This window comes from Mustela erminea, chromosome 10 (assembly GCF_009829155.1).
Source record: "Mustela erminea isolate mMusErm1 chromosome 10, mMusErm1.Pri, whole genome shotgun sequence".
Taxonomy (NCBI): domain Eukaryota; kingdom Metazoa; phylum Chordata; class Mammalia; order Carnivora; family Mustelidae; genus Mustela; species Mustela erminea.
In genome coordinates, this window is record NC_045623.1 from 83,446,376 (window position 1) to 83,457,634 (window position 11,259).

At 49.2% G+C, this 11,259-nt stretch overlaps 1 protein-coding gene and 1 long non-coding RNA gene across 6 annotated transcripts; both read left to right on the forward strand.

Annotated features, from left to right (window-relative positions):
• Window positions 1-341: 341 nt before the first annotated feature.
• LOC116567280 lies at window positions 342-2,391 on the forward strand. The gene is made up of 2 exons (XR_004276180.1): window positions 342-1,381; window positions 1,413-2,391. It is a non-coding gene; the product is annotated as an uncharacterized LOC116567280 (long non-coding RNA).
• Window positions 2,392-2,570: 179 nt separating this feature from the next.
• Window positions 2,571-6,668, forward strand: SMIM12 (small integral membrane protein 12). Of its 5 annotated transcripts, none has more exons than XM_032302273.1 (2): window positions 2,571-2,703; window positions 5,733-6,668. In XM_032302273.1, exon 2 carries the CDS (start codon window positions 5,738-5,740, stop codon window positions 6,014-6,016), a length of 279 nt encoding a protein of 92 aa, XP_032158164.1. In that variant the 5' UTR covers window positions 2,571-2,703; window positions 5,733-5,737; the 3' UTR covers window positions 6,017-6,668. The 5 variants fall into 5 exon arrangements, with proteins under 5 accessions (XP_032158164.1, XP_032158165.1, XP_032158166.1 ...); XM_032302274.1 differs by lacking the exon at window positions 2,571-2,703 and adding an exon at window positions 2,747-2,769; XM_032302275.1 differs by lacking the exon at window positions 2,571-2,703 and adding an exon at window positions 2,776-2,954.
• The last annotated feature ends 4,591 nt before the right edge of the window (window positions 6,669-11,259 follow it).

The following is an 11,259-nucleotide window of genomic DNA, read 5'->3' on the forward strand; positions in this document are numbered from 1 at the left end:
TTTTTTAAAGATTTTATTTATTTGACAGACAGAGATCACAAATAGGCAGAGAGAGAGAGACGGGGAAGCAGGCTTCTCGCTGAGCAAAGAGCTCGACTCGGGGCTCGATCCCAGGACCCTGGGATCATGACCTGAGCCGAAGGCAGAGGCTTTAACCCACTGAGCCACCCAGGTGCCCCTGAGATTTCATTTTTTTTAAAAAAGATTTTATTTACTTATTTGAGAGAGAGAGAGAGAGAGCAAGCATGCACAAGCATTGGGAGTAGAAGAGGAAGGAGCAGGCTCCCCACGGAGCAGGGAAGCCAACACAGGGCTCAATCCCAGGACCCTGGGATTATGACCTGAGCTGAAGGTCAATGCTTAACCAACCGAACCACCCAGGCTCCTTGGAAATTTCATGGTTTTATGGAAGTTTTGGAAAGACCCCTTTGGCTAAGAATGGAAATGGACTGGAGGGAGCCATGGAAGGTGGAAGGTGGAAGACCATTGAGGGAGTCGCTAAGGTCGTTCATGTAAGAGATGAGTGATGAAGAACTTGAGAGACGTCCAGGAGAGACAGGTGCTCTGAAATGAGTTTGGGAAATAGTGCAAAGATGAGATTTTGGAAATGTTAGTTAGGGTTTTGGCTTAGTGAATAAGTAAAACCATAAGTGAACATAGGACATTACAGAAGGATGAATCAATTTGGGGAATACTAAACATACCAGTGACCATTTGTTGAACACTCAGGGGGTTCCAAGTATCATGCCAAGCTTTTTATACACATTAGGTCGCTAGGACTCAGAACCATCCTTGAGGACAGGTACTCTCATTGCATTTGTTGAAATGAAGAGTGTAAACTGCCTTTCTGAGATTAGCAGGCAGCAGGGGCAGGATTTGAACCCACTTTTGATTCCTAGGTCTGTGCTCTCAAGCCCCACTCCATTCTGCCTGACTGAACTGCTAGCCCTCACTTGAGACTCAGCTCAAGGGCAAGTTCCTCTGGTGAGCCCTCCCTGATTCTTCCTGGGTGCTTCCTCTGCGAGACCTATGCATGCTTCTGTGGTCACGTTTCTCACAATCCCTTGGCAGTTTGTAGAGCCCTCTGCTTCCCCAGCAGTTGGTCCGAGAACTCCTGAAGGCAGGGGTGGTTCATTTTTGCATCCTCAGTGTCTAGCACGTGTCCATTGGCTGGCTGAATGCTAATTGCTCTGGGCAATTGTGTTCACTTCTCTTTTCTACACATTCATTTAGGGAACAAGTTCTGCTAGTAATAGTTTCTTACATAGTTCTCTGTGCTGTTCCTTTCTATCTCCGCTGCCAGAGCTTAGCACTGACCTCTTTGAGATCATAGAAGAAGGGCATCTAATGTATGATGGAATCTAGGAGGCTTCCTCTGGAGGTATCCCTTAAGCTTGAAAAATGAGCCAGAGCTATTTTGGTAAAGAAAGGCACTCCAGGTAGATGAAAACGCATAATAAATGAAGGCACAGAGGTGTGAAACAGTCTGTATGGGGGACTATGAGGGGTTTAGCCTGTGTTACTAAAGATAAAGAAATACGCTTGGCTGAGACTTGTGGAATAGAGGTGAGAAGGCAGGGCTAGTGGAGGCATTATTTCCTCTATACAGTTGACCCCTGAACAATGACAGCGCTAAGGGCACCCACCACCCTAACAGTGGAAAATCCATGTATAACTTTGACACCCCCCAAACTTAACTACTAATAGCCTACTGTTGACCAGATTCCTTCCTGATAACATGAAGAGTTAACATGTATTTTGTATGTTATATGTATCATGTACTGTATTCCTACAATATAATAAACTGGAGAAAAGAAAATATTATTAAGAAAATCATAACAAAGAATGTATTTCTAGTACTATTCTGCATTTATTGGAAAAAAAAACAAACAAACTAAAAACCCACGTGTAAATGGATCCACACAGTTTTAAGCCCCTGTTGTTCAGAGGTCAGCTGTACCTGATGAAATAGATGTCTGTACAGGGCATAGGGAGGACACAGGAGGAGTGAGTACTTGTATCTGAGGGCTAAGGAAAGACTTAGGTTTCACTGTATTTCAGTTCTTTGTATACTGACAACAGAACCATTTTATTTCCTGTGGCTATGTACCTGGCGCAGCACTTAACATGCATTATCTCATCAAACCCTCACAACATCCTGTGAAATAGGTGTTATTACCTTCATGCATAAGAGGGAAAGGAGGCTCTGGCCGATTAATAGTGTTCCCAAGGTCACGTGGCTAGAAAACTGGCCTACATCGAAGAGTTCTTAGAGTCTAGACTATATCCTGCTAAGGAGATCTTCTTGGAATCCACGAACGTGTCTTTTATTTTTGTGTGTCTAGACCTAGGACTTAGAGACGACCAATAAACATCAGTTTAATAAATGAATGGATGACGTTCCACTTTTCTCCACGCGGAAAGCACGTGCTGACGTCATTGGGAAACCCTCCAAGCCACGAGGGGGCGCAGTCCCCATCTCCACGCAGCGGAGCCCGGGGCGTACGCTCAGCTCCCTCCGGCCCTTTGACTGGAGCTCAGCCTATCAGAGCGCTCGGAGAGAGCTGGCGCCGGTGGGCGGGGTCCCGGGGCCAAGCCCCGCGGGCCGCTGGGAGGGGCGACGTCCGTGCTCCCAGCGAGCGAGCTAGCGAGAAGGCGGGCGGAGGGCGGGGGCAGGACCGTGGAGTGCGGGCTGCGGCGCAGGTGAGCACGAGGTCCCAGCGGGCAGTTCCCTCTCCCCGAGCGGCCGCCGGGGCCGCCCGTTGTCAGGTGACGGCTCCTGGCAGTGAGTGACCTCTGAGTTAGGAAGGGTGTCGGCTCCGGCCCTGGCTGGGCCTGACATCTTCCCAGGGCTCGGGGGGCCGAGTCTGGGAGCCCAGCAGACCCCCGGCGGCCAGCGCTTCTCGGGGTCAGGCACGGGGGTGAGAACGGAGGCTGCCGAGGCCACGAGGGTGGTGAGATACGGGCAGGGGACCGGGAACCCAGAGGAGGGAGAAGGCCAGATCCTTGGGACTCGGACCTCAGTTGTTCTCGCATCCCTGGGCCGGGCTCGAGTGACGGTCAGGGCCAGTCCTTCCACCCTGTCGGGTCTCCTCTGTCCCTCGGACTGCGGCTTCGGGTCTCATTGAGCTCAGGGGCGCCCGCACAAGGGCAGGTTTCCTAGCAACCCACTTGACCTTTACCGGACACTCAGGCTTCCTCTGAGCGGGGTTGGAAAGACGTTCGAGTATTTGCGGGACGCTTTTGCCGCCTTCATTTTGATACCCTGGGGATGACTTGTTAGGGAGTGTTTAACTTCTTGCATCAGCAAAGTAGCCTGCTGTATTCCTGCCCTCACAGGGCGAGGGGTTGGGCGTCTGCTGAGGTTTTACACTGGTGCGTTGTTAGAGCTGTCATTCATTCACTTAGCAAACTTTTCTGGGAGCACTTTATGGCAGACAGGGCAGGAAGGTGGGGCATGGATAGGTCACAGTGAGGGCCGTAGAAACATGGTCGTTGCTCTTTTGGAGCTTCAGTGTTTTGAGAAATGCAGACAGGTGGGGTAGGCCTCCAGCGTAAGGTCTCACAAGGAGAAAGTGGTTCTGACTGTTGAATAAATGAATGCACTGACTTATTTGGGAATGATTAGAATGTGGGCGGGACATCAGAGAGAGCCCTTTGCTGCATGTGGGAGATGCTGTGAATTATGGACTCATGTTTGGTTTGTTTTACAACAAATTGGGGATCTGAATGTAGGATTGCTGTTTAGGGTACATATTTACTTATGCATAGCTTGCATAAAAGGTAGAAAAGAAAATAAAGTATTAGGTTTGAGGTTCTTCAGGGGTGTTTCTTTTAATATCGTCTGAGTCCTATAATCTCACATATCTCTGAGTAATCTTAGAGTTTGCCAAAAGGGAGACTCTTCCATGTAGTGACATGCCAAGTTGATGGAGAAAAATTGCAGGAAGCACTCCCCAAGTCCAATATTTGGACAGAAACAGTACACCTATCTGCAGTGTGTTCTTGCCACTAGAAAGAGCGCAAGCGTTGAAGTTTGGAGAGACTTGGATTCAGAAGCAGTGGTTCTGTGAGTTCTAGTGATCTTGGACAAGTTCGCATAATGTCCCTGAGCCTTTGTGGCCTTAGACGCAAACCTGGGCTAATAATTCCTACCTCATAGAGATGTTGTTAAGATCAGATAATGAACAGCGGGTGACTTGTCCAGCATAGGCCTGGTGCTGAGACAAAGGACCCAGGGGGGAACATTGGAGCTGCTACAAGCTTTTCCCTGATAATGGTCCGTGACAGTCTTGGGTCCACAGAATGCTGGGATTTCTTCGAAGAGAATTGGAACCAAAGAAAGAGCATCATTCTGTTCTTGGTGAGATTTCAGTTGTACACTTTAGAGATAGCCAAGTTGGAGAAACACCTACGTAGGTGCAAATGGAGTGAGTGATCTTTTGTTTGAAACTTTGGGGCAAGTTACTTAACCTTCTGATAATACCATCTACCTCATCGAGTGGACATGAGGGTAAAAGGAGATACTGTATTTAAAGTGCTTAGCCCAAGGACTGGCACATAGGTCCTCAGTAAATTGTAGCTATCATTATTATGATAATGTGAGTAATCTTTTTTTTTTTTTTTTAAGAGACTTTATTAGTGAGCAAGAGAGAGCAAGTAGGGGGAGGAATAGAAGGAGAGGAACAAGCAGACTCTACTCTGAGCATGGAGCTGGGCTCGGGACTCTATCTGACAACCTTGAAATCATGACCTGAGCTTAAATCAAGAGTCAGAGGCTTAACCAACTGAGCCACCCAGGTGGCCCGTGAATAATCTTTGATAACTGTTAATTGGTAATAGTCTTGGTTCACTCATTAGAGTGAACCAGTTTGTGTATTTCTGTATTTTTTTTTTGGTAATGTCTTCATTTCAGGGTGCTCCAGAGCCATTCCACTCTCCCCTGCACCCTGCCATGGCTTTTACAATGTGTGTGTGTGTGTGTTTTAAAACAGAATAATTCAAGGCCTATCATGTTCAGAGTATGTATAATGTATTGGTGATATATTTAGGAGGTTATTATGCAAATATGAGGGTATGGGTTTGGTTGGAGGGAATGTATTTTGAAAGGGGTTTGGACAGCAGTTTTGCAAAGTGTAGGTATGTCTCATTTTTAGAAAGATCAAGTTCAGAATAGGAAAAAATAATTATCTAAAATCCAGAATGGCTGAGTAATGGATTAGGGTTTTGGCCATTCTGTGTGTGAGGTAAAGGAACTACTTCTCATTATCTGGGAGCCAGGAGAGTCACAGTGGGACTATACACAGTGAGAAAAGTGTGGCTGGCTCTGTTCATGGAGAAATTGCTTAGAGCAGAGGAAGGCTCTTTTCCATTCCTGAAATGTCGGTAAAGTGTGGAGGGAGGGCCTGGGGCTTGAAGCTTTGTTAGGTAAGCTCAGAGGTTCTCTTGTGGGGAACACTGTCAAACACGGTTGCATAATGGTCAAAGAGTATAGTACATAAAATAGAGATTCTTGCCCTCTTCCTCAACAATCATGTCTTTCAGAATTTTCTAGATTGTTTTGGGGCCCTAACTGTTGCCCAAGCAAGGTACCCTCTTGCATGACTGTGTGGTAGATGCTCAGTCAGTTGTGCCAGGCTGCCTAGCGAAAGGAGAGCCCTGGTGGGTTGTCTGTATTCGGTGGGAAGGGGGATGCTGATTTCTCCCTAATGCTGCCTTGTGCTCTTCTGCAGATGTCATGTGGCCTGTGCTTTGGACCGTGGTGCGTACCTATGCTCCCTATGTCACATTTCCTGTGGCCTTTGTGGTCGGGGCTGTGGGTTACCACCTGGAATGGTTCATCCGGGGAAAGGATCCCCAGCCTGTGGAGGAGGAGAAGAGCATCTCTGAGCGCCGGGAGGACCGCAAGCTGGATGAACTGCTAGGCAAGGACCATACCCAGGTGGTGAGCCTTAAGGACAAGCTGGAATTTGCCCCTAAAGCTGTCCTGAACAGAAACCGCCCGGAGAAGAATTAACGAAGGACACAGAGCCCTATGGGTCCTTGTGTGGGCCATGACTGGCCCTGCCACCATGTCTACCCTGCTCCAGAACCCACATGGGATTTGCTGTGTTGCTCATTCTTGCCCCTCCCATACCACCCAGCCCCGCATACACTGGCCGCTCTTCTGTTGCCAGGCGGACACGTGAACAGCTGAGGGGCCGGGGAGAGGAGGGCCCTTGAGGGTTCTGGCCTGAAGGCTGCATGTGTTGTATGTGGCCGAAACTGCTCAGGCTTCTGCGCTTCTGGGCGCACTTCGGGGAGGAGTGTCATGAAATGAATGATGGCTGGCTGTTTCTTTGGGGAGGTACTTTGGCTTCAAGTGGGAGTGGCTGGGGTTGGCATGCTGCCTTAAGAGGGATGCCTACATGCCTAGGTCCAGTGTACACTGGGAAGAATTCAAAAAGCTGCCTGACTCCCTTCACTAGTTTGCCCTCTTCTTGTACTCATTCTTCCTGAAATCCTGTCCTGTCAGCTCAGGAATGAGACTCCCTGGGGAGAAAAGCCTTTTACTGTCCTTGGAAGCCCCGGCTGTTTGCCTTGGGACAGGTGAATTTGCTTGAAAACAGACACCCACCCCCATCACTGTATGGTACAGAACTTCATTAAAGTTGCACCTGACAACCATATTGATCTAATCCGATCTTCCAGATGGTGTTGGGGTCTCCTTAGGAGTTACGCAAGTGCAGGCATCTCAGGGTTGGATAACATTGACCTTTAACCAAGGGCTTTGGGGCCCAGGCACTGAGTCCTGGAGGTGCAGGTTTCCAGGAACCTTTTTGTCATGATGAGATGAGGTTTATAGGACCTTCAAAAATGTGAATTCAGTGTAGATCAGGGAGCTTAACAGTTGCTATCAAAATTTTCAACTATATACAGACATACATTTTCTCCTGTAAAAGTAATACATATACATGAAAGAACATTTGGTAGAGATTGAAAAAATGGTTGCCCCTACTCCAGGGCTCCAGTACAACTAAAAAGGTAGCATTTTGTTACCTTTCACTAATTCTTGGCATAGTTTTTTAATTTTTTTAAAAAGATTTTTATTTACTTGAGAGAGAGAATGCAAATGAGAGAGTGCACAAACAGGGGAGGGGTAGAGGAAGAGAGAAGCAGACTCCCTGCTGAGCAGGGAACTTGACTTGGGGCTCCATCCCAGGACCCTGGGTCCATGACCTGAGCCGAAGGGAGACGCTAAACTAATTGAGCCACCCGGATGCCCTGTTATTTTAAGATTCTTACCGTTACTGTCCCTTTAATTTTATATATTTTTTACATAGTGTTTTATATTGTAATCATTTTTCTGTCTTATCACATGGTCTCCATAATCGTAGTTGTTTTTAATGGCTGCATGATTGCCCATGAAGTGGGAATAAAGCATAGTTTGTTTTTAATAATTTCCCAGTTGCTGGACACTTGGGTTGTTTTTGATTGTTCACTAGTGTAAGTAAGTATCACCATGACTGTCTTTTGTAAGGCTTCTCCTGCGTTTGCAGTAAATAGCAGGACCAGTAAATGGCATTTTGGATGAAGTGGGACGAGCCATTTCAAGGTACTAAATGTCTTTTCTGCATGGCTGCAGGGGTTTATACTAAATGCTGCCGCTTAAGATGTTACTGGAGCTGTTGGAAGGGCAGTGAGAGCAGAGGGCAGGAAGAGGCAGGAGGACCTGTTGTCTCGGGAAGTCCACTGACATGTAACCTAAGTGAGGAGAAGGAAGGAAGGAGCGCATGATGAAGCATGCACAGTCTTTAAAAACGGGGGAGGATGTCTGTCCTGCTTCTCTTATCTCAGGATCTGAGGCCTGATGGTGTTAACAGGCAGGCGAAGGTGGGAAGCCTGAACGAGTAGAGATGCTAGCTGTGGAGTGGGAGTCGCTGGGAAGATGTGGAAGGTGGTAGCCAGAGGAGGAGAGAGTAAGTCGCTAGTGGCTCCTCCTCCGTCCCTGCGGCTAGTGGGCAGGCTGAAATGAGCTGCTGTTGCTTTTAGGGAATAAATCTGATGGGGATTGGAGGGGCGAGCGTCGCCCGCTGAGGTAAGGGTGAGATTTCTGGTTCTGAAAGGGTGTGCCAACCTCAGCTTGGTTAGTCACTGGCTGGTGGGCGGGCTTCAGTGACAGCCCAGTGCTGCCCCCCTGTGGCCTTTCTGAGAGTGAAGAAGCCTGGCATCGCTTCCCTGGGCTTCAGGAGGAGTAACAACGACCTGCCCACAGGGGTCAGTCGGGTGACTTCAGTGAGCAGGCCAGGCCGGGAACTAGATGGACAGGCCTGCCTAAAGAGGGTGGTGGCCATATGGCCTTTTCCAATGTATGCTGTTTGCCCAATGATGCTAAAATTTTCAGTTTTTTTCCTAAAAGATGCTGGAAATTTAGATTTTTGTGCATTTAAAAAAAAAAATTTGATTTATAAGTGTTGGCATTTTATTTTGTTTCTTTTTAAATTCTAAGCATGCTCACATACCCATGGCATTAATTTGACCCAAGGGCTACCGATTTTATGACCTCCCAAACCGCCTGTGCTTCCAGTGAAGTCTGAGAGGTATCCAATTCCCCCCCGCCCCAATAATCTAACAACTTGGTGGCAAATATTAGGGCCCAGGAGTGGTTTCTCTTGAAACACTTCTGGGTGTCATGCACGTGTGTTGTTTAATATCTATTTAAGCAGAACACTGGGGGACAGAAAACCTACAGAAATGGCAGCAGCAGAGTTTTCCCATGGCCTGAGACTTTTCTGGACTTGCAGATATTTCAGAGGAAGCCTGTCATGGCTCCTGTGCCTCCTCCCAGGGCCTGGCCACGGGAGCCCCATCTTTGGAAACCCAAGTTGTTCCCTTCCATCCCTCTCACTTTATGCCCCCTTGTAAGTAATTTCATTTCCTAGGGCTTGCCCTCACTGAATCCCTTCCTCTGGCAAGTCTATTAATATCCGCAGCTGGGTCTCTCTTTCCCACGGCCGTCTGGGACCTGCTGCCGTTGGGGGGGCGTGGACATGGTGCGTGATTTCTTGCCTCTGCTTGGGAGAGGCAGGGTAGCAGGGTTTCTGAGGATGTGGGCAAAGGCAGGCTGAGCTTGCTGGGATGCCCCAGGGTACTGGTTTTCTTCCATGCTTGCTGATTCACCTTGGAGGCATGTGTCCCATTGTTGGTCTGGCTCAACAGTCACAATTCACTGAAACACATTAGTGAGTAGAGGCGCTGGGTGCTTTTTGCTTGGTGCCCCCCCACCTTGGGTGTTTTCCTGGCCCAGTGAAGGTGGTGGCTTTAGAGGGGGGTTATCCTGTCTGAGCTGGGTAGGATTCACTTCTCTCCCCCTCAGCCGCCCAGTGTCTGGTGCTTTTCCACTCTCTAGAGCCTTTCCTGTGCCTGTTGCTGTGTTAGCACAAGTCAGCTGGGCGGCCGCCAGGATAAGCCTGCCAGGGAGCCCTTTGACCCTTGTCGGCCTCCCAGGGTTCCAGGCTGCTGGGGCTGGTGGCCGGGTGAAACGCTCTGGCATGGGCCTCCCTGGAGCTGCCTGGGAGCTGGGCAGCAGAGATGGAACAGCTCCTGTCTTGCCTCCCTTTTCCTTTTCAATGTTGGTGTGGCTGCCTGTGCACTGGCAGAGTGGCAAGCCAGGCTGTGCGGCAGAGGAGAATAGAGTGTGCTCTGCAGTCAGACAGACCAGAGTTATGAACGCTGCCTCAAGGACTAGCTGACCCTGGGCTAGTCACTTGGCCTTTCTGAGCCTCACTGTTCTCATCTGTCAAATGGGCATATGAATACCTATTTTCTGCTGGGTCGTAGCAAGTCTAAGGTAACTTATGTGAGGTTTTTAGCAGAGTCCATGGCAACCAGTAGGTGTCGATGTTAGCTGCTTTCATTTGACTGTAGGAAAAGCCTCCACTTCCTGCAGTAGTGGCCTGTATCCTTGTGATCCCGGTGAAGTGGGGATCCGGAGGCAGGAGCAGCCTTGGCTGGGAGACTGATGATGGGGACCCTCATGGGCCTGGCAGTGGAGGGGGCTTAGGAAAGCTTTACAGAAAGGACCATGTTGCATAAGAACCCAGCTGGCCAGACCTGTGTTGCTTAGTAGGCATCCCACTGGTGCTGTCTGCGGGGTGAGAGATGGAAAGTGGGGAGCAGAATGCCCAGGAGTCATGGATCAGGAGCACAGGTAGAGGAAAGAGCCATGGATTTGAGGGCAAGGAAACTGGGTGACCTGGGACATGACCTTTCACTTCTGGCCTTGGCTTCTCTGCCTGTAAACTGGGGATGTGAGTGTGTTCCCTGCTGATGGTGTAAAAAGAGGGGGGAAACTAGATCCGAGAGTGTTTTGGAAATGTGCAAGTGCTAGGCTCTAGCCCAGTGAAGCCTCACTGCGCATCGGGGTGGTAGCCAGGCTGGGTAATGAAATCAAAATAAATGCTCTTTATTTCCTTTTCTGTCCACAGTCTCTCCAAGTATCTGCTAAAAAGCAGTCTTTGGTATATCAGCTTTTAAGAAAAAAGAGTATTTGAATGGCCGTCCCATATTGTACGATGGGTCTGCAGATAGCTCCGTAATCTAGTGTGTGACTGGGAGAAGTCCCTTTGCTTCTCCGAATGTCCTCTTTGGAGTGGGGTTAGTTCTGTCTCCCTCACAGAGCTGGGACGATCGAGGGAATGTTTGGAAAACACCCAGCATGGTGTTTGGTGTGGAGCCTATCCCCCCTGTCCTGTTTCTCAGGCTATCTGTGACTCCCCTGTCCCCTTGGGGGTTCCCTCAACAGCCTGCGGCCACCCTCCTCTGCCTGGCCCATCTCTCCTGTCCCTGCATCAGGGCTGCATTATCTTGCCTCAACGTTCAGTCTCTCCCTGGAAACTTCCTGTTCCTGCTGGCATCTTCTTTCTCCAGTACATCTTTGTTGAGGTCACTGCTTGAAGACCTCCATGGCTCCTTTGAGCCTCTTGCCCCAGCCTCCCTCCCACCATCCCAGGGACAGAAGCCAGCCTTTACCTCTTCCTGAATTCATTGTGCTTGTTCAAACCTGGGTGCTTCCATGTGCACCATGCGTTGTGCCTCCTTGGCTCTTTGGCGAACTACTGTTACGTGCTAAGATTTGTCAGGTGTAGGTCCGTACCCGCTTTCCGAAGCAGGGGCTGCACCTCCCTTCCTGCTTCTCCAGCCCTGGGGTAATGCTACTGTGGCATTTATGACAAGGCACTGTAACAGGTGTGTGTCTGTCCCCCCTGTCCCCGCCCAAGA